The following is a 22,993-nucleotide window of genomic DNA, read 5'->3' as shown; positions in this document are numbered from 1 at the left end:
GTACCACTGCTCAGTTCAGCTAATGCCACTGTGCAGGGGCACCAGTGGTGCAGACAATGCACCCCATCAGCCTGGGAGGCAGACAGGTCGGTGGGAGGGCAAAGGGAACAAGGATGAGGATATATCAAGGGTGCAGAGGGGATAATGCTGCTTGTCCAGCTTAAAAACAGCACCTACAGGGAGACCAGTGCTGTGGCCTCTCCATTCCCCTTCCCACCCACCACCAAGGTCTCCTGTGTACACAGTCTACATTTTTAAGACAAATGTGTTGGCTCTGGAAAGCTGCAGGGGCCTTGGGATGTCCTGAAGCAGAACTGCAAAGCCTCTTACTTTGATATCCAAAGGAACATCCAGGAAGGCCTCGTAGGAGTCAGAAATGGCTTCACAGCTGAAGCAGGTGACTGGAAGGAAAAATCCAAATTTTGAGCAATGGTGAGCTGACTGACATTGCCCATTTGCACATTGCACCTGCCCCACCAGTCCCAGGACCAAGTGGCAGGCACAGGCAATGCCAAAGAGAGTAATAGTTGTGCAAACATACCTCTGGATCTCAGAAAGCCCCCAAATATTTGATAGACAATGGTAGTGGATTGAGAAGAGAGGTCCAAGCTGGAAACAAGTGTTAAGACAAAGCATTATCTCCTCCACGGGTTTTGCTTGGCCTGAAAGCCCAGGGTTTAGGTTTTCCCTTTTTGGGAGCACATCAAGCAGCCCAAAGGGCTCAGAATGCTGTGAGGGCGATTTGCTTGAGCTTACTCATTGCTTGCACTCAGACAAGCTCTCTGCATGGCATTGACAGTACAGCACAGGAAATCGTGGGCATCTTCCTCCCTGCCAGGCTGGAAATGCTCTCCTATGCCTAAGAAAGAAGAAGTTTGTGGTTCTCTCATGCAAGGAGGGAAGGAAACCTGTCAAAGTATCTGGCAGGACTTACGCCTGAAAACCTTGAGGACAGCCAAGGGCAGGATGGCGCTGACAGGGGAGTGCAGGACCTTGTTCACGTGAGCTTCCATGATGCACATCATGCAGAAACCTTGCTGGTGACCTGAAGAGGGACACAGGGAAGGTCCTGGAGTTACCAAAGTGTCCACAGCAGTGGGCAACTCCCCCTCTTCCACTCCCACTCCAGCCATCCCAGGGTGTCACCGTGATATTTTATGGAAAATCCCTTCACCAGGATTTTTTCTCCTGGGAAGCTTCAGCTTCTCCTTGTTTTGCTGCTTTGGAATGTGATTTGGAGAATTGTTTACCCAGCATGTGAATGGTTTTTAATTAATGACCAATCATGGTCCAGCTGTGTCGGGATTCTGGTCAGTCATGGGTTTTTATTTTACATTCCTTTCCAGCTTTCTGATGGATCCTTTCTCTTTCTATGGTACAGTTTTATTATAGAAATTAATATAATATAATATAATATAATATAATATAATATAATATAATATAATATAATATAATATAATATAATATAATATAATATAATATAATATAATATAATATAATATAATCCTTCTGAGAAACATGGAGTCAAATTCTCATCCCTCACCTCATCCTGGGGACCTCACAAACACCCCACCAGGGCATTTTAGAAAGAGGGATTTTTATCCCAGTGATCCCAGGGCATTTTAGAAAATGTTCTTAAGAGGGCTGCTAAACTGACAGTTTTCTGTGCAGTAAGGCAAGAGGGTTTAACTTGCAGGAATTAAGACTTGGAGCTACAAAGAGGTGTTTTCATGAAGGGTAAGGCAGCATGGTAGGACAAGTGGCTTCTAGGCTTGAGTGCTCAAAGAACATAAACTCATGGGGTTGACCAAGGGCTGCTGTTCTCCTCTGCAAACCCAGGGCACCCAGGGAATATTTCTGTGTCTGCTCTGGGGTGCCCTGAGCCCCAGGGGAACACTGACTTTGACCCTCATTCATGGAGAAAGTTTCCCAGACTTTGAGATAGACTGGAACCCACAAAAGTGTGAAACAGATTATAGAGAGCAGTGTAGGTGCATCACTTGGTGAGAAATTGAGGTTTTGGGGTTTTTAGTGTGCTGTGGATGAGAGCAAGATGGAGGGCACAGGGTGATGTCCTGGGTTTCTTCTTCATGCTGCTTCTTCCTTCTTCTCCATGGGTTTGGGTGGCATTTTGTAATTGGGCAGAAGAGTCTACATTGGGATCATTTATTGGGTTAAAAGGGAAAATAATCGAGGTGTTGGGTCTTAATTGGATAGTTTAGCCTTAAAAGACCTTGGAACAAGAGATTGTGGCCATTTTGTGCCTTCTAATGAAAAGCTGCTGAACTCACAGCAGTGAGACTGTTTTACTGATAAGAAATAACAAACACCTGAGTCTAAACACGAATTACTGTGTCAAATGCCTTCAATCCAGACCCGGAGAAACCCACAGCTGGTACCGCCACATTCTCCCTAAACCTCACTCCATGTTCTGGGGCTCTCTGGGGTTTGCCTGGCGGGTTTCAGGGAGGTGTCCCCGGCACTCACAGGCCCGGCTGTGCTCTCGGGACAGCAGGTAGTTGGCCAGTGGTGGGGTGTAGGTCAAGCACTGCAGCACAGAGTTGAGGAAGCAGGTGTTGCCCACGTTGAAGAGCCCGGCCCCAGCGCGCTGCCTCTGCTGCCACACCATGCAGATCTTCTCTGGTGGAAAGAGGATCCTTTTTGGAGGAGCTATTCCCTCAGCAATCACTGCAGAGAAATTCCATTTTGGAAAGAGGTGAGATGAGGAACAAAAGCATATTTATAAACTTTGAGCTCCCCACACAAGCAGTCAGGACAAGCAGCTTGAAGCTTCAGCTCAGTACCAGGGGAAGCCTAGCACTGCGTTTGAATTTACTGCTTTGGAAAACTCTGCTCCCCTGCTTGCTTTGCCAAGAGTCCAGCAAACCCCAACTCTGATTTCTAGGCCCCAAGGTACCTTCCTTTCTCATCACAGCTGTAGATTGGTTTATCAGGTCAAGCTTTCCCTGATTGTAACTTATTGTAACTTACTGAAAACAAGAAACTGAACACAAAAGGTAACTCATGGATGAGATGAGGAACAAAAGCATATTTAAACTTTGAGCTCTCCACACAAGCAGTCAGGACAAGCAGCTTGAAGCTTCAGCTCAGTATCAGGGGAAACCTAGCACTGCCTTTGAATTCACTGCTTTGGAAAACTCTGCTCCCCTGTGTCACTGACACATTTTATGAAAAATCCTTTCATTAGGATCTTTTCTCCTGAGAAGCTGGGAAGCTTCAGCTTCCCCATGTTTTGCTGCTTTGGAATGTGATTTGGAGAATTGTTTACCCAGCATGTGGAATTGTTTTTACTTGATGACCAATGACAGCCACCTGTGTCTAGACTGTGAGCAGTCACAAGATTTTATTATTATTCTTTTCTGTTCCTTGCTAGCCTTCTGATTAAATCCTTTCTTCTATTCTTTTAGTGTAGTTTTAGTATATCATTTTCTTTTAATATAATATATATCATATAATAATAAATCAGCCTTCTGAAACATGGAGTCAAGATTCTCATCTCTTCCCTCGTCCTGGGACTCCTGAGAACACCACCACATTTGGTGACCCCGAGTGAGGAACAATCCCACACCCCTGCTCTCTTTGCCAAGATCCAGCAAACCCCAACTCCAATTTCTGGGCCCCAAGGTGCCTTCCTTTCTCACCAGAGCTGTAGATTGGATTATCAGGTCAAGCTTTCCCTGATTGTAACTTACAGAAAACAAGAAACTGAACACAAAAGGTAACTCAAGGATGTCAGAGCTCTCCGTGAGCAGTGATGTTTCAAAGTCTTGTGCATAGTGAAAAAGGGGAGACAAAAGGTGTTTTGTGACTAATCACAAACACCTGGGTCAGTCTGGCTGCTCTCAGGAAACATCCCAGAGCTCACAATGGGTCATGAGCTCATCATTCTGGGACCTGACCGCCAGTCCCATCCATTGTCTGTGGGGATTCACCAAGTCCAAACCTGCCATGAAGCTGTTACTCACAGAAATCGTTCCTTGTTGTGGCCATTGCCTCTCTCAGGAACAGAGGGCAAAGCTCTGGATGACCAAGGACATCAGGACATGCTCCAGAATAGAGAGATCTGTGTCAATCCCATCACCTGATTGCAAAGAAATTACTGTAGCTCACTAAAAGTACAAAAACTCCTAATAAATACAACCAATAGAACAGCATTTGCCATCCAGAGTTTCCGTGGTGCCTGTACCAGCTGAACTCACACCTTTGGATCAGTGGCAGAGCCCCACAGGAGGCTCAGAGGCCCCTCTGGAGTGCTCCAGGGCACGTTCCCTTCTCTGCCACAGCATCAAGAGCAGAGCTCTCTGGCTTTTCCCACCTCCCCTGCAGGAGTGGCCAGATTTCAGCCACTAATTTAACTCCAATTTAACTCCTGCCTTTGCTGCTCTCCTTTTTCTGTCTCACTCCCTCTGCAGCAGCCAGGGTGGGCTTTGTGCCACTCTGGGCTGAGCCCTCAGACCATAATCACCCCCTACTTGCCTATGCCAGGCTAAAGAGAATCAGCAAAGAAGAGCTCTAGCCTGGCCTGTATCTGGGCAGCCTACAAGGTACAAACCAGCCCAGACTTTTATCCCATATCTCCTTCCCCTGTGATCTATCTCAAGAGTCAAATCATAATTACCTTAGAGAGGATGAAAGTTGAGGAGGACAGTAAACAATAAATTTGTTTAAAAGGCAGGCACATGAGTAGCAGAGGAAGAAGCTGAGTTATCCTGCAGGCCAGCTCTTCCATTAGCCTGCCTTCAGGACACCCAGCATTGGGCAGGTGAGGTCACAATCACTGCAGAGGCGCCACATCTCTGCCCCTCTGTGACACAGGGCCATGCAGGGATGTGTCCCCTTGAGGCCACATGGGCACAGGTGTGGTGGTGTTCACAGGGGTCTTATGTTGAAGGAAGAGACGAGGATCTGACTCCATATTTATGAAGGCTTGATTCATTATTTTATGATATATATTACATTAAAACTATACTAAAAGAATAGAAGAAAAGGTTCTCCTCAGAAGGCTGGTTAAGCTAAGAGTAGAAAGGAATGATAACAAAGGTTTGTGTTTCAGACAGAGAGTCTGAGCCAGCTGACTGTGATTGGCCATTAATTAGAAACATCCACATGAGGCCAATCCCAGATGCACCTGTTGCATTCCACAGCAGCAGATAACCATTGGTTACATTTTGTTCCTGAGGCCTCTCAGCTTCTCAGGAGGAAAAAATCCTAAGGAAAGGATTTTCATAAAAAGATGTCTGGACACACAGGAACCCACCTGGCTCCTCTCATGGTGGAAGCCCCTGGGACTCCCCTGTGCTGCTGGTGGAGAGGGGCTCATTGGAAGGAGCTGCCACTCCTTCCCCAAACCACAGAGCTGAACGAGCACAGGGCTGCCAGAGCTGGCACAAGCCTGGTCACAGCCCTGCCTGGCCATGTCACTGGGGATTTCTGTTCCACTGGGAAAACACCCAAGGCCCTCACAAGGTCATTTCCAGTTGTGGTAAATAGGTATGATTCGTGCTGACAAAATTGAAACAGTAATCAATGTGGATGCAGCAATTAATATTTGGAAATAATAAAGCAGTTAAAAAGTGTAATGCCAAGAAAGAAAGGGAGAGGAGGGGTTCCACACCCCCACCCCTTTTCTGCAGATGTTCGGCAGGAAAAAGCAAGAGATAACAGTTACTAAAAATTAACAGAAAGAAAGAAAAATCTGGTTGGGTCCCAGGAAAATGCCAGTTATAAGAGATTTATTGCTTTGATGCTTAAATATAATATTATGTTAGTCTTGGCTTACATTATACTGGCTTGGTGTGCATGTGTAACCCAAGGGTGAGTTGAAGGACATTGAAGAAGAGGAGAGGCCTTCATCAAAAACAACCCCCAAAGACTTGTGTGACCACCAAAATGAGTGGTGGAGCGTGCACGGTAAAGGTGGTGATGAGGGCGGAGGTAGAAGTGTGATGAATCGAAAATGGGAGGAGATGGCATTGACACAGGGCATATGAGGGGGAATCTTCACTTGGCAAGCTCGTACGTGAGGTGGCAGGGGACCAGAGCCCTGCACTCCCTACCCCATGGTTATCTTTTGCTTATGTGCTATTACTGGAACGAAATCATCCCTTATTTTAATCAAACTATATTGTCAATATGTATTTTCTAAACTATTCAATTAAAATTGCTGCTATCTCTAATATATGTTTGGGGGTTTTTTATGATGGGATAATTGGGCAAACACAACGCAGTGAATTTTATCAGCCCTCGAGGTACCCCCAGGCTGACCCGGGCCAGCCCCACCAAAGGGGCCCTGCAGAGCCTGAGCTGGGTGAACTTGGCTGCCAGGCCCCCACCCAGCTGCTGCCTCTCCTGGGCAGCTTTTCAGCAGCTTCACATGGGCTCCTTCCTCCAGGCTGGGTTAGGCTGGGTTGGATCAGACACAGCTTTAGCCAGATTCCCACTCAGGACAGCTGGAGGCAGTTTTGCTCCTGCTGCATTTGATCCACGTGGTTTTGGGCCGTGCTCTGGTGTTGTGAGCAGCCTCTGAGCAGCAGTTGGTGTTCCTCGTGCTCCAAGGAGGCTGCTATTCACCCCTGATGCCTTCAGATTTTAGCTTTTTGTATTTTTCCTCTATTTATAATCCTGCAATTCTTTCCTGTATAACTCTAAACTCCATACACAGAGTGAGCTGCTGCTTTCCCATTCTGGTCAGACACAACAATTCCTCTCCAAGGACACCTCACTGCCTCAGGCCATGAGAGATGTGAGCAAAAGTGAGTTGGGGGGAGCAAACTTGGGGTAAATGACTTCATTAGCTGCATCTGTAATTGGAAGATTAACCCCCAATATGCAAAAGGACCAAACTTATAAAAATATAAAAATCCATGACCCATAGTCCATTTTTGGGTGTAGCAAACTTCACCTGCCCAAAAAGTACCTGAAGGCCCTTCAATAAATAGAACCACTTTTTATTCCCTTAATTGTGTGTGGCCTCTGTGTTTAGGTAGTCCCAAAAGGCATCACCCCCACCTGAACTGGGGTTCAAATTCTGTCACAAGGCTGTGAAAGCAAGGATGGATTTTTGGAGATCAGGGCCCACCAAGCACCCTCCTGCTGGGGAGAGCCTGAGGCACAGGCAGGAGGGGCCAGAACCACCACAGCACCACCACAAACTCTATTTACATTTATGTTAATTTAGCAATTAGGTTCTTCTTCTCACTTCCATCCAGTCAATAATTGCCCTTTTTCCCTGCAAGCCCCACAGCAGCCCCAGATCAGGATCCAAGAAAAGGGAACTATTGTGTGAATATTAAAAAAGCTTTAGTGATATATAGTTCTGTTATAGTAGTTTAGATGTCCTCTGTTCTCCCAAGTTTGTCATATGCTGCTATCCCTAAGAAAGAAGAAATGTGTAGTTCTCACATTAATTGTGACCACTGCCACAGGGGGGCATGGCAGATTTTAATCTAAAAACTTAAAACTACTTTTAATTAGTTTTAATTCACTTTTAACTTCGGGAACAAAGTTTGGAAAAATTACTGGAAAAATTACCGACACTCTAAAGTTTTATTAAACCAACCTTGACATGCCTCAATGAACAAAGTCTGAAGAGAGACAGAGATATATTGCTGAAATGGGACACGAGGAATGCAGAATTTAAAGCTCTCAAGGACATTGTGCAGAAACCAGAAGATAAAGAAGTACATGACAGAAAACTCAATTGTTATATTGTGATTGTTGTATCCATATGGCCGGCCAAGGATTGGGATTTTCTCCAGAGGATCCAGGTGATGGGCACTGTGACAAAACTGCTCCCAGCAAAGGTTTATTCTGCTCCCTCTGAGCTGGGGGGAAGCTGCAGTTTTAGGGGAGGAAGATCTGCTTTCTGCACTTCATTTTGATGCCTCGTCAAAACCACTGCAGATTTAGATAAAAATCAAGGGGTAAATGCCCAGGAAGGTGCCCTGACAGCCTTAAACAAAACAGAATTTGGATCCCAATTGCTCCCTAAAAGAGGGAGAACCTGGGTGTCCCTCTGTTCCCTTTGAGGAACCTGAGTGTCCCTCTGCTCCTTTTTGGGAACCTGTGTGTCCCTCTGCTCCCTCAGGGGAACCTGGGTGTGCCCCTGCTCCTTTTTGGGTACCTGTGTGTCCCTCTGTTCCTTCAGGGGAACCTGGGTGTGCCTCTGTTCCTTCAGGGGAACCTGGGTGTCCCTCTGCTCCTTTTGGGGTACCTGGGTGTGCCTCTGCTCCCTTAGAGGAGCCTGAGTGTCCCTCTGCTCCCTTTGAGGAACCTGGGTGTCCCTCTGCTCCTTTTTGGGTACCTGTGTGTCTCTCTGTTCCTTTTCAGGGGAACCTGGGTGTCCCCCTGCTCTCTTTGAGGAACCTGGGTGTCCCTCTGCTCCCTCAGGGGAACCTGGGTGTGCCCCTGCTCCTTTTTGGGTACCTGAGTGTCCCTCTGTTCCTTCAGGGCAACCTGGGTGTCCCCCTGCTCTCTTTGAGGAACCCATGTGTCCCTCTTCTCCTTTTGGTGAACCTGGGTGTCCCCCTGCTCTCTTTGAGGAACCCATGTGTCCCTCTTCTCCTTTTGGTGAACCTGGGTGTCCCCCTGCTCTCTTTGAGGAACCCATGTGTCCCTCTTCTCCTTTTGGTGAACCTGGGTGTCCCCCTGCTCCATTGGGGAGAGCCTTTGGAGTGACTCTCCCTTCATGCCAGATTTTTCTGCCCATGATCTCATTTTGCAGGCACGGGACCCCTTTTTCCTTGCACAACCTTTGAGGTCCCTCCCAGCCCAAACCATCTTGTGTTCCTCTGAGGCTGTGGCCCTTCCCTGCCCTCTGAGGCCGCCATGCCCAGAACCTGGAACCACCCAGTCTGTGACATCAGCCCCAGGGCTGCAGGTGCCAGGGGCAGTGCAGCTGCTGCGGGCACTCGGCTCAGAGGCTGCCCTGGAAGAGACAAGATTTTGTTTCTTTCAGCTGGCAGTGATGAGCCTGCTGTACCTCCTCATCCTCCTGGCTGTGTACACACCTGCACATGGCACCTGGGACAACTGCAGGTACGGCCCCAGGCTCTGGGAGGGGGCTTGTCCCTCATTGTCACACCCCAAACCCCACGTGGGAGGGGGCAGAAGGAGCCAACAGGAGCAGCAGCAGCTGCTGGGCAGGGCAGTAATCACAGAATAACACAAAATTCACAGAATCACTGGGTTGGAAGAGACCTTCAAGATCATTGAGTTCATTCCCTGATACCTCAACCAAACCCTGGCACCCAGAGCCACATCCAGGCTTTGTTAAACACACCCAGGGATGGTGACTCCACCATCTCCCCAGTCCCAAAATTCCCAGAATTCACAGAATGACCAGGTTGGAAAAGACCTTCAAGATCATCGAGTCCAACCCAGCCCCAACACCTCAACCCTGGCACCCAGAGCCAACCCAGCCTTGTTTAAACACCTCAGGGCAGTGCCCACCTCCCTGGCAGCACATTCCAGTGCCCACTCCCTCTTTCTGTGAAGGATTTTTTCCTCATGCCCAGCCTAAACTCCCCCTGGCACAGCTGGAGGCTGTGTCCTCTTGTCCTGGTGTCACTGCTGAGCCCTGCAGAGGAAATGACCTCATGGGAATGGTGTGAGCACAAAGAACAGAACAGAATGACCAGGCTGGAAGAGACCTCCAAGATCATCGAGTCCAACCCAGCCCCAGCCCCTCAATAAACCCTGGCACCCAGAGCCACATCCAGGCTTTGTTAAACACCCCCAGGGATGGCACCCAGCAGAGCTGGGGGAAATCACAGAATCACAGGATTGGAAGAGACCTTCAAGACCATCGAGTCCAACCCATTCCCTGACACCTCAACCAAACCCTGGCACCCAGAGCCACATCCAGGCTTGTGTTAAACACACCCAGGGACGGTGACTCCATCACCTCCCCGGGCAGAACATTCCAGAACTTGATCACCCTAATGACTTTGTCCTTCCAGAGGGACCTGTGGGCAGCGGCCCATGGCTTCTGACTACAACTCCATAGCTGCTGACTACAGAATCATGGCTGGCACAGGTGCCCTGCCGGGGGCCTGGCCCTGGATTGTCAGCATCCAGGACCCCAGGAAAGATGGCAGCGGCCACACGTGTGGAGGGTCCCTCATCAGCCCACAGTGGGTCCTCACAGCAGCCCACTGCTTCCTCCAGGCCAGGTAAGGAGGAGATATTGGAATAATTACCAGTATTGCTGGACAGGACGTGCCTGAGCTTGTCTGGCCCTTGGTGCTGAACCAAATAGCAGCACTGCGGTGTTTTCACCCCAGAGACGCTTTTGGCTGCTGGGTGTGTGTTGTTTCACCCCACAGACACTTTTGGCTGGCTGGGTGTGTGGTGTTTCACCCCACAGACACTTTGGGCTGCCTGGGTGTGTGGTGTTTCACCCCACAGACACTTTTGGCTGCCTGGGTGTGTGGTGTTTCACCCCACAGACACTTTTGGCTGGCTGGGTGTGTGGTGTTTTCACCCCACAGACACTTTTGCCTGCCTGGGTGCTGCAGTTGGGCACATGGGGACAAGTCCAGGCCTGCAGGAGCTCTGGTGGTGGTGGGATGGAGCTTCCCCCATAACAGGGGCTGCTCCTTGGGGTTACCTCTGGCAGAGAAGCTTTGAGGTGATGGTGAAGGAAAGGAGTCGGTTCTGAGGGAAGGTTTGGATCCAGAGCTTTATTCTGGCCCTCAGGCCTCTGAATGCAGCACCAGCTCCAACAGAACTCCCTGAGCCCGTGGTTGCTGCTCCTTTAGCCTGGGGAGAGGGGCAGGGAAGGGGTAGGGAGCCACCAAGCAGGGACAGGAGGGGAGGGACAAAGGGACAAAGGACACCTGGATGGCCCAGGGCCCCCAGGGGTAGAGGGCATCCTTTGGATCTGCCCAATCACTCGATGCCCTTCTGGAATGCCAGGACTGACAGACAGTGCTGGGAGGGGAAGGAGAGGTGACTGACACACCTGTGAGGGAATGATCAGGGCAGGGACCCGAGGTTCCGAGGTAAACCCTGAAATCACAACGCAACAAGGAGCAAGGAAGGAATGAGGGTGTCCTCAGCACACAAAGAGTTGCCCGGCCTGCAGCACCACATCCTGCTCCCCTGCTGTTTCCTTGCAGTGTGCCCAGTGCCTTGGCACTGCAGAGCCCATCAGAAGGTTGGGCTGGTGCCACTGCTGCCCAGGAGCCTCCAGAGTGGCATTCCTGGAGCCTAAGGCGTGCTAGGGCAGTCACACTCCTTCCCTGCTCAGAAGGCAGGAAAGTGCTGAGCTACCACAGTGATGCCCTTTGGGACTACCTAAAAACAGGCCAGACAAGGGATAAAAAGTGGTTCTATTTATTGAAGGGACTTCAGGTACTTTTTTTGGGCAGACAAAGTCCCCTCATTATATTATACATTAGAGGGAAATCAAGCATATCAATCAAGCTTTGGTATCAAGCATATCGGGAAGTCTGTACCTCTCAAGTACCTCAGCTAATGGGGAAGAAAAACCCCAAATTCCATAAGAATTAAAATTTAAAAGGGAGGGTTATACATTAGAGGGAAATCTTTAGTATCAGGCATACTGGGGAGTCTGTACTTCTCAAGTACCTCAGCCAATGGGGAAAGAGAGAATGGAAATTGGGATAAAAAGGAGGCTGCATCCTCCAAAAACTTGAGAGATCCCAGGGGAATGCCCCATGGCCTCTCCGTTTATTGGAATAAAGCAAAAGGACTCCTCTGTCTCCTTTTTGGACATAAACATCTGGTGTTTGTGGATTAATTTTCCTAACACCAGAACTCTCCTTTGGTATGCCAGGACTTTCATCAGGTGAGATTACTGTAGCCTCAGCACGAATTTACACACATCATCTATTACATGCAGGATTACAAATAGATGAATGTCACAGACATCTTTTATGAAAAATCCTTTCCTTAGGATTTTTTCCTCCTGAGAAGCTGAGAGGCCTCAGGAACAAAATGTAACCAATGGTTATCTGCTGCTGTGGAATGCAACAGGTGCATCTGGGATTGGCCTCATGTGGTTGTTTCTAATTAATGGCCAATCACAGTCAGCTGGCTCGGACTCTATCTGAGACACAAGCCTTTGTTATCATTCCTATGAAACGCAAGTAATAAACGACACGATTATGAAGGTTTCTTTTTGGGTGAACAGAGAGGGGGAATTGTGGGAATCCACAAAATTGGAGGGTTTTGGGAAAGCTGCAAAAGGCAGACCTCAGATACAGCAAAACTGTGAGTAGAGCTAAAGAAGCAGCCATGAGATAGGCCAGCAGAAGAAATATTTAAACTGTAGAAAAGCAAGAGCAAAACGAACAATGGTCTATGTATTAACGCTTGTCTGAATAGCTCTCTAAGCTGCAGAAAGTTTATCTAGCAAGATATTAAGAAAGTTAAAGCTTAATAATGGAGCTCTGTGCATTGTGTTTTAAGGCTTACAAGTGGGTATTGTATTTGAAATAAGCAAGCATTGTTGTAACTAAAGGCACGTGTGCTTATGGTGATTGGATAGAACCACTGTCAATGTGCTTTTGCTTTGTGTGATTGGTCAAGAAGCTTATAAAGTGAGTTGTAACATGAAGTTTTTTGGTCTGCTGCTTTAGCTCTACTCACAGTTCTGCTGTATCTGATGCTTGCATCTTGCAGCTTTCCCAAAACCCCCTAATTTTGTAGATTCCCACAAAATCCTTCCTTCTATTCTTTCAGTATAGTTTTAATAGAATATATAGCATAAAATAATAAATCAAGCCTTCTGAAACATGGAGTCAGATCCTCGTCTCTTCCCTCATCCTAAGACCCCTCCAAACACGGTCACAGATGGAAAACACCAAAGCTCAAATCCCAAGGCACCACCAGCACCCGGCTCTGCTCCCTCTCAGCCCCGTCTCTGCCCTGCAGGAACGTCACCAAGTGGCGCGTGCTGATCGGGGCCACCCAGCTGAGCCACCTGGGCCCCGAGGCTCAGGTGCGCCACGTCAAGAGGCTGCTGGCCCACCAGGAGTACACGGCTGACTCCCAGCAGAATGACATCGCCCTGCTGGAGCTGGACCAGCCCGTGGAGTGCAGCGACTACGTGCAGCTCGCCTGCGTGCCCAACGCCTCGCTCACGGTGTCGGAGCTGAAAACCTGCTACATTGCTGGCTGGAGTTCTGCCAGTGCTAAAGGTGAGCTGCCAAAAAGGGACCTGAGGGTGAGCTGGGCACGCCCTGGGAGGAATCCAGACAGCAGAGACCAGAGTCAGGCTGTAGGATGTATGCCTCTGGAGAGGAGTGCCTGGCCTGCTCCCCAAGGGCAGAAAGGGCAGTGAAATGTGATTCTCCTTGAGCCAGGTTGTTGCTATAGAGCGTGACACCAAGACCCCCATCAGACACCAAGACCCCCATCAGAAAGGTGTGTAAGAGGGATTTATTATAGCAACATGTTACTTTTATAGTTTTTCAAGATATTTACATTTACTTAGCAGACACGTTCACTGCCCAGTAGTCATAAGAAAGAAACACAGTTCTCAGTAGGTGAACAAGGAGCCATGTCATTCTGTGAGCCAGCCAAAGTCTGTATCTCAACATTCTATCCTTCATCACTTCTCCATGGTGACAGCCTTGGTGTCTTCCTCAGGAGAGATAAGGGGCTTTCCTTATCTTCAGGAAGCCTTTGCTGGCTCACAAGAACAGCACAAGATGCCTTTCCAACACCAGGTCTCATAAGCTCTTGGAGATCTATTTCACACCCAAGATAGCTCAGCTATCTTTGGAGGCATAAAATCAGCAGGATGGCTTCTGTGGTAGTGTTGGAAACAAAAAGGTTTAATAAAAGGCAAAATAACAAAACTCTCAGCAGAGAAAAACTGATCCAGGTGCAAGAGGTTCTTGCTGTTGGTAAAACACCTCACAAAAGCAATTTAGTTCCTTGGTTCTCTTCTTTTTCTAGTGAATTATTTAGGTGGGACTTCTTGGCTCCTGTCAATTGGCTGTCCTTCAGTTTGAGGTGAAGTCCCCCAGGTCCTATGAGGTGTCTTTTCACCTAATTGAGGAGAGAAACTTCTGGGCTTATTTCCTTTTTAAGGAGACAAAGGAGAGTTTTGTCACTCCATCAACATGGGGCACATTCCTATAGGGTACAGCCCTTCAACAGCTGCTCCAGAGGCAAAGCCAAGCCCTGGGTGTGGGAATCCACAAAATCAGAGGGTTTTGGGAAAGCTGCAAAAGGCAGGCTTCAGAGGCAGTAGAACTGTGAGTAGAGCTAAGCAGCAGCCATGAGATAGGTCAGCAGAAAAATTATTTAAACTGTAGAAAAGCAAGGACAAATAGAACAATGAGCTGTGTATTAACGCTTGTCTAGAATAACTCTCCAAGCTACAGAAAAGTTTATCTAGCAAGATATTAAGAAGTTTGAAGCTTAATAATGGAGCTCTGTGCATTGTGTTTTAAAGCTTACAAGCAGGTATTGTATTCAAAATAAGCAAGCATTGTTTTAACCACAGGTACCTGTGCTTATAGTGGTTGGATAGAACTACTGTCAATGTGCTTTTGCTTTGTGTGATCAGTCCAAAAACTTATAAAGTGAGTTGTAACATTAAGTTCTTAGTCTGCTGCCTGGGATGTGAGCTGCTGGCATCTTCCCATTGTCATAACCATGTATTGAGACTGATGCTGGAAAATACAACAGCTCCAGGCACGTTCCACAGCAGTCCTGTCCCGTTCATGATTTGTACATTGTGTACATTTGCACATTGTGTACATTGTGTACATGTGCACATTGTGTGCATTTGTACATTTGTACATGGTGTACATGGTGTGCATTGTGTGCATTTGTATGTTGTGTACATTTGTACATTGTGTACATTGTGTACCTTGTGTACATTTGCACATGGTGTACATTTGCACATGGTGTACATTTGTACATTGTGCGCATTTGTACATTGTGCGCATTTGTACATTGTCTACCTTGTATGCATTTGTACATTGTGCACATTTGTACATTGTGTACATGGTGTACATTTGTACATTGTGTATATTTGCACATTGTGCACATTTGCACATTGTGCGCATTTGTACATTGTGCACATTGTGTACATTTGTATATGGTGTACATTTGCACATTGCGTACATTTGCACATTGTGTATATTTGTACCTTTTGTACATTTGTACACTGTGTACATTTGTACATTGTGCACATTTGCACATTGTGCACATTGTGTACATTGTGTACATTTGTGCATTGTGTACATTGTGTACATTTGCACGTTGTGTACAGCCCCCAGCCAGCACCAAAGGGGAATGCCTTCACTGCAGACAAGGGCGTGGAGGTGGCAGGGAGCTGCTGGGTGCTCATTCCTTGCTGTGCTCCCAGCTCAGGGTGCCAGTGATGTCCTGCAGGAAGCCAAGGTCCGGCTCCTGGATGTCCGGCTGGTCAACAGCAGCCGCTGGTACGCCGGGGCCATCCACACCCACAACCTGTGTGCTGGCTACCCCCGGGGTGCCATGGACACCTGCCAGGTAGGACTTCACTTTTTTGTTGGTGAAAAATGTGTATTTTATGATTTTTGCAAATATTAAAATGAATATTCTGTGTGTTATGTTAGAAAGCTGTATTAATTTTTTGTATTAATTATATATTGCTGTATTAATTTTCTCAAGTAGCGTGTTAATTATAGTTTTAGGTTATAACATAATGGTAAAATGGAAACTGTGTGTGTGGGATATTTTTTTTAAGAGAGGAATGAGGTACTCACACCAGATAGCAGCCACAGGACACCTGAATCTTTCAAAGAAAGAGAATTTATTCCTCCCTTATCAGAAGAAATTAACTTCTTCCTGCCTTGCTCAGCTCTGAAGACGCTGTTAGGATTCAAAGGAAGAAGGTGACACTGACCAGGCAGAATCCTGTGTTTTAATAGAATTTATGCATCATGTATGAGGTGTATGAATATGTGTGAAAAATGTGTATTTTATGATTGGCTTTTGGCAAATATTCAAATATTATATGTCTTGTGTTAGAAAGTGATGCTGTATTAATTTTTGTAAGTAGAGTGTTAAATACAGTTTTAGGTTATGATATAATGTTAAAATAGAAACTGTGTATGTGGGATATTTTTTTAAAGAAAGGAATGAGGTACTCACACCAGATAGCAGCCATAGGACACCTGAATCTTTCAAATAAAGGATTTATTGCTCCATTATCAGCAGAAATGAACTTCCCGCCTCACTCAACACTGGAGACACCTTAGGGTTCAGAGGAAGAAGTTGATGATGACCAGACAGAATCCTGTGTTTTAACAGAATTTATGCATCATGTATGAGGTGTATGAATACACAACAGGTTATTGCTTTTAAGCTTTTAATCCTCTGTTAACATGGGTCCTTTTTTGGACTTACTATGCCCAGAAAGAGGTACCCAGACTGTCTGTAACACTTTTTTTTTAATTGTCTTGTATTGTCCTAATCTCAATTGTTCAAATTTTTATTACTCTAATTATATTACTATTTTTATAACCATTTTATTACTATTAAACTTTTAAAATTCTAAAAATAAGCGTTTGGCATTTTACACAGTGACAGTAAAAGATTTTAAAATCACAGAAAATTCAGAGAGTTAGAAAGAAAGCTAGGCCTAGTAGGCCCTGGGAAAATGTTAAAGGTTAGGAAAATGTTAAAGGAAAATGTTAATGTTAGGCCTTGTATTTGCTAGATCATGTGAAACTGCACCTGTGTAGTCAGTGTACGATAAATTATATAATTGTTAGATGTGATGATTGCTTAGTAATTAGATATAATTATTGTTTAATCATGAGAAACTATGTTCAAGGGTTTGAGGGGGATCACAAGAAACCCATGCTTGGATGAAATCAATGTATAGAACAATGTAATAGAACATTGTATTGTGATTTTGTGATATCAATAGAACAATGTAAGTTTAATAATTAAGATGTAGTTATATAATGATAGAATATAAAACACGTTCATCCCAAACCCGTGGCGGGTCAGATTTGGGTCTGTGGCCCTGGCACCCAGAGCTCTCCATAAAAGCACCTGCACAGAATCATTCTGTGATTGTGTTCCTGCTCACCAGCACTGGGCGCCAGCCCCCAGCACTAAAGGTACCTGGCACCATGGGCTGTGCCTGGAAAATCACTTTTCCTCCTCTGCTGGAGTTTCCTTGCCAAGGGCTCGTGTTCCCCAGGCCTGCCCCTCTGCCCAGAGAGCCCATCCAGAGCTCTCAGCAGCACAGAGGTGCAGATCCTGGATTATCCATGCTCTGCTCATCCAGGATCACCGTGCAGACACAAGAGGGGCCCTCACACACACCCACCCTGATCCCAGCTGAGGTTCTGGAGACTCCTGGAGTTCTGGAGACTCCAGCACCTGAGCAGAGCCTTTTTGTGTCGTGAACACAGCTGGGGCAGGGGCTGCAAGAGAAAAGCAAGCCTCTGGTGCTGAGAGCATGTTGGGAAGGATGAAAGTTTGACAAGGAAGTCTCACAGATGCTTAGCAGAAAGATTTTGGAATGTAGAGTCTGATGAAGGAATAGAGAGGGAAGCAAGTTTTGATAGAGAAGAAAAGAATTGCTGAGCCAGTCTCACTGGATAACCAAGGAGGCAAAGGGTGTGTTGGTTAGAAGGGGTTTTTATGGCTTACAGCAAAGGATAAACCCACCCCAAACAAGAAGATGTTTTTACCAAGCACAAAGATAGCACAGGCAAACAAGTCAGCAAAGTTGCAAGTAGAAAAAAGGTCTCAGAATTTTCCACTGCACAAAAACTGAAAAACAACTTCTGGCTTAAACTGTGATGTACTGACTTTTAGTGATTGGAGAACAGTACCATGAATATGGTAATTACAGTAGTTATGATGGGCTATGGATAATAGTTAAGGTATAGATTGGTTCTACTGTATGAAGATGCTCAGCAAAGAAAAGTAAATAATGCATTGTAACCAAAAGAAAAGTATAGAATGCATTGTGACCAAAAGAAAAGTATAGAATGCATTGTAAGCAAAAGAAAAGTATAGAATGCAGTGTAACCAAAGCCAAAGGGTCTCCAGGCCTAGCTGGAGCTGACAGCTGTGGGCACAGCTCTGTCACCCACGACCCTGCGCTGCTGTAACCTCTTGGATGGAATAAACTACATTTTGTATACAATAAACTGCATTTTGTATGCAATAAACTGCATTTTGTATGCAATAAACTGCATTTTGAAGAGCCACCTCAAGTCCTGCATCCCTCATTTAGGCTCTTAGAAGAGCAGCCACCCAACAGCACCCTAATCCTCCTTCCTGTGTTGCAGGGTGACAGTGGAGGGCCTCTGGTGTGCAAAGATAACCGTGCCAGCTACTTCTGGCTGGTGGGAGTGACCAGCTGGGGAAAAGGCTGTGCGAAAAAAGCCAAACATCTGGGAGTCTACACCTCCACTCAGTACTTCTACAACTGGATCCTGATCCAGATGGGCGCGTGCCCACCTGCAACAGCCACTGAGCCACCCTGCATCTCAACCCCTCTTGAGCAGCCAGAGCCAACACCCACAGAATCAGGCTGCTCTAGTCCCACTCTGTGTCCACAGCCAGCTGAAACAGAGGCTCCAACGCCTGAGCCAACCTTCAGCTCAACCCCTTCTGAGGAGCCAACGCCAACACCCACAGAGGCAGGCTGCTCTACTACAGCCAGCACTCAGCAGCCAACTGAAGCAGCCATGCCAGAGGTAGCCTGGACCTCAAATTCCTCTGAGGAGCCAATGCCAACACAACCTCTCTTTCCCACTCCGCATCCGTACGAGATTCTGCAGCAATTCTTAACCCAGGTGCACCAGATGCTGCAGAGCCTCATGGGGAACAGGACAGAAGCAGCAGGATGAAGAAGATCCAGTGTAGGCTGCAGTGGACCATGACCACTTCACACTGGGCCAGTGCCTGCTGATCCAAAGGCAGCCTCAGGGTCAAAGGTGTCCCCTCTCCTGCCCATCTTCCTCCTCTGCATGCACACAAATGCTGAAATTGATTTAGTTGTGGAAATAAAGTTGCCTATAGCCACTGTTAGCACGTGTGTGCAGTCCAGTCCAGTCTCCTGTGCAAGACAAGGAGTCCCAAGCCAGGCACCAGCAAAACAGAGGTGTGATGGGAGAAGGGAGCACAGGTCACAGGGGCTACAGCTCCTGGGGACAGTAGTTGGGAACATTGTTTTATGCTGCCCATCAGGGGCATCATCCCTGGGTGTGGGACTTGAAACTGGGCTCTGTCATGAGTCAGGAGATGTGGCCACTTAGCACAGTCAAAGCAGCCTGAGTTGGCACTGGTGCCAGCTTGGGTCTGGAAGCATCCTGAGCACTGCGGAATTTCAGGAGCCAGCCAACCACAGACCCCCAAACACCAACCTCAGCCCTTTTCCCTGGCAGAGAAAACTCACCAGGCCAGGGTCCTGATGTCTGTTTGCAGGAGCCACTTTACCCTACCAGGGGAACTATAGGGGTTTTTTGCTGCTGCTTTGGCACCCTAGATATGGGCTTCCCTCTCCTAACCCTCACCTCCTCCCCTCACTCCTCTTCTACCATGGCTCCCCTTTCACCCCTTTACTGTACCCACATTTCCACCCTTCACCTGCCCTTCACTCCTCCCCAGCCCTTCCAGCAGGTGAGGCAATGACCCTAATGGTGGAACAGCCCCAAAATCCCTTCCAGCAGGTGAGACAAGGACCCTAATGGTGGGACAGCCCCAAAATCCCTTCCAGCAGGTGAGGCAATGACCCTAATGGTGGAACAGCCCCAAAATCCCTTCCAGCAGGTGAGGCAATGACCCTAATGGTGGAACAGCCCCAAAATCCCTTCCAGTGGGTGCAGGCAATGACCCTAATGGTGAGACAGCCCCAAAACCCTCCCAGCAGGTGAGACAAGGACCCTAATGGTGAGACAGCCCCAAAATCCCTCCCAGCAGGTGAGGCAATGACCCTAATGGTGGAACAGCCCCAAAATCCCTTCCAGCAGGTGCAGGCAATGACCCTAATGGTGGAGCAGCCCCAAAATCCCTTCCAGCAGGTGCAGGCAATGACCCTAATGTTGGAACAACCCCCAAATCCCTTCCAGTGGGTGCAGGCAATGACCCTAATGTTGGAACAGCCCCAAAACCTTCCCAGCAGGTGAGACAATGACCCTAATGGTGGGACAGCCCCAAAATCCCTTCCAGCAGGTGCAGGCAATGACCCTAATGGTGGGACAGCCCCAAAATCCCTTCCAGCAGGTGAGGCAATGACCCTAATGGTGGAACAGCCCCAAAATCCCTTCCAGCAGGTGAGACAAGGACCCTAATGGTGGGACAGCCCCAAAATCCCTTCCAGCAGGTGAGACAATGACCCTAATGGTGGGACAGCCCCAAAATCCCTTCCAGCAGGTGAGGCAATGACCCTAATGTTGGAACAACCCCAAAATCCCTTCCAGCAGGTGAGGCAATGACCCTAATGGTGGGACAGCCCCAAAATCTCTTCCAGCAGGTGAAGGCAATGACCCTAATGGTGGGACAGCCCCAAAACCCTCCCAGTAGGACAAGACCCCCTCCAAAAGGTAGGGATGACGCCCTCTGTGGGCTAGAGAGTGACAGGAAGGGTTTGGAGGCTGAACTGGTTTTTTTAGGTTTTGATCAGGGCTTTTAAAGGATATTTTAGGGTTTTTTTGTAGGATTTAGGAGTTTTCTGGGAATGTTTAGGGTACTATTAAAAGATTTTTTTTTTTCAGGGTACTTCAAGGGCTTTTTTTAATTCATTTTAGAATTATTTAGGGTTTCTTAAGGTCTTCTTGGGGCTTTTTTAGGACTTTTGAGGGTATGTTGAGGACTTTTTAAAGACTCCCGGTTTCCCCCATTCCAGATTCCAAATCCTAGATCCAGTCCTGGTTTTCCCCCATTCCGGATTCCAAATCCCAGATCCAGTCCCGGTTTTCCCCCATTCCAGATTCCAGCCCAAATCCAGTCCCGGTTTTCCCCCATTCCGGATTCCAGCCCGGATCCAGTCCCGGTTTTCCCCCATTCCGGATTCCAGCCCGGATCCAAGTTCAGTTTTCCCCGTCATTCCCAGAATTTCTCCATACAGAGAATTCAGCCCAGGGGAGGCTCAGGCAGGCCCAGATTTCCCCTGAGGAGTTCCTGTGAGTGGTTCCTCACCCAGTGCCCACCCCCTGTGCTTTTCCAGGCCTTGGTGCTCCCACCCCACATTCCCTGCCCAGCACAATCTCCCACATCCCACAGCAGCTTCCCAACCTTCCCCTGAAGGATTTGGGCAGAAGGAAGGCTGGTGGAAGAGGAAAAGGAGGAGAAAAGAGGAGGCACCTGGAGGTGAATCAGGGAATTCTTGCTCTGCAAATGCTCTCCTCTCCCCCCGAGCTACGCCCCCTGCTTCCCATGGGCATTCCCAGCAGGAATTCCCTGCTCCTGATCCCAACAAAGTTCTGCTAATTAATCCCAGGACAAAATCCACATCCTCCCAAAATCCTCCTCCCTCTCCTCACCAACTCCCCCTGCTGCTGCTCTGCTGGGAATCAGCACGGGGCCTGCACACAGCTTGGGGGGAAAACCTGGGAATTCTGGGCTCCGGACCACATTTTTGGGGATAAAAAGACATAAAAGGGAGGGGGCACCCGGATTTGAACCGGGGACCTCTTGATCTGCAGTCAAATGCTCTACCCCTGAGCTATACCCCCACCTGAGCATAGTAACCAGGTGAGGCTCCTTGTGGCCAGGTGAGGCTCCTTGTGGTCACTGACGTGGCTCTGTCACATTCCAGGGATGGCTGTCACACACCAGCCACTCCCAGCCCTGCCTGGCACACCCAGCCCTCCCTCACTGCCCTCACACCAGGGCTCTCACCACACTCCTGCTAAGGCAGGTACTGAATTCCCACCTGATTCCCTCTAAAAAGCCCCAAATGTGGCCAAAGGAGAGGAACTTTTCCAGCACTGACTTCAAAATGTCACCACAGGCTCTGTTTGGTCACACAGGGTGTGCCCAGCCTGGCTCAGGAATTACTGCAACACCAAAAATCCCTCCCAAAATGTTTCATCCAACTCTGGAAGCCGTGGAGAAATCCTTCAAAAAGCAGGAATGTTAAAGCTGACCCACAAGAGCAGATTTATCGGGGTTTTATTTGGGGTGGTTCCTTACATGGAGCAGGTCCCTGTGATGCCTTGAGAAGGCTCAGCTAGAAGTGAGGCCAGAATAAAGCAGAATAAAGGGATTAGAGTAAAGCAGAATAAAGGGATTTATTCAAAGCATCTCCTCCATGGATCCACCTTGGGCAGCACAAGAGCTCAGCCAGGGCTAAACCCCAAGTGAACCAAAATGGTCACAAAATGAACCCAAAATGGTCACAGAATTAATCCAAAAGGAACCAAAGTGGTCACAAAATGCCCCACTGGTCATGGGGTCTCTCACTTTTATAAGTTTTACTCCATTTGCATATTGGAGTTCATTGTCCAATTCCAGCCCATCCTTCTTGTTTTTCTCTCTTCAGCCCACGGTGTTTGTGCTCTTGGGCTGAGATTTGGATCATTTGTCCTTGGTGCCCAGCTGGAGCAGGAATTGTTTTGTCTCCCTGCTCTGTGCACAGAGCTCACCATCCCCTGATGTGAAGCCCAGACCCGCCCACTAAAGCAGCACAGAACCTAAAAAAAAATATAAAAATTAAAACCTGATGCATCACCTGCACCTCTGGATGACGGTCACTGCTTGGGAAGACAGAAACCCCCTCCAGCTGCAGGTTTGGGGTGTTGGGATCACCCCCAGAGCAGTGCTGGGCCCTTCCAGGGCTCCACGTGTGCTCACCTGCTCCAAAACCCCGTGGAGAACAGAGGCAGTGACCCCCGGCATGTGCAAATCCTTGGCCAGGTTTGCTCCTGCTGCCCGCACCCGGCTCTGGGACAGCCAGGAATATCCAGGAATATCCAGGAATAGCCAGGAATGGTCAGAGAGGTTTAAAAACCCCGCCCAAAGCGGGGATTTG

General features: G+C 47.9%; 1 protein-coding gene and 1 non-coding gene across 2 annotated transcripts; one reads left to right on the top strand and one right to left on the bottom strand.

Annotated features, from left to right (window-relative positions):
* The first annotated feature begins 8,847 nt into the window (after positions 1-8,847).
* Positions 8,848-18,869, top strand: LOC139601538 (acrosin-like). The gene is given in 6 exon segments (XM_071450665.1): positions 8,848-8,930; positions 8,932-9,057; positions 9,981-10,193; positions 12,922-13,187; positions 15,374-15,519; positions 18,306-18,869. Coding segments are annotated over 6 exon segments (1,398 nt in total).
* A 2,754-nt stretch (positions 18,870-21,623) lies between these two features.
* On the bottom strand, positions 21,624-21,695 carry TRNAC-GCA (transfer RNA cysteine (anticodon GCA)). The gene has a single exon. It is a non-coding gene; the product is annotated as a tRNA-Cys (tRNA).
* Positions 21,696-22,993: the final 1,298 nt, after the last annotated feature.

Source organism: Agelaius tricolor, unplaced genomic scaffold, assembly GCF_023055355.1.
Source record: "Agelaius tricolor isolate 1412-34295 unplaced genomic scaffold, bAgeTri1.0.p SCAF_31, whole genome shotgun sequence".
Lineage (NCBI taxonomy): Eukaryota > Metazoa > Chordata > Aves > Passeriformes > Icteridae > Agelaius > Agelaius tricolor.
Note: the sequence above shows the minus strand (reverse complement) of the source record. Positions and strands in the feature narration are given on the sequence as shown.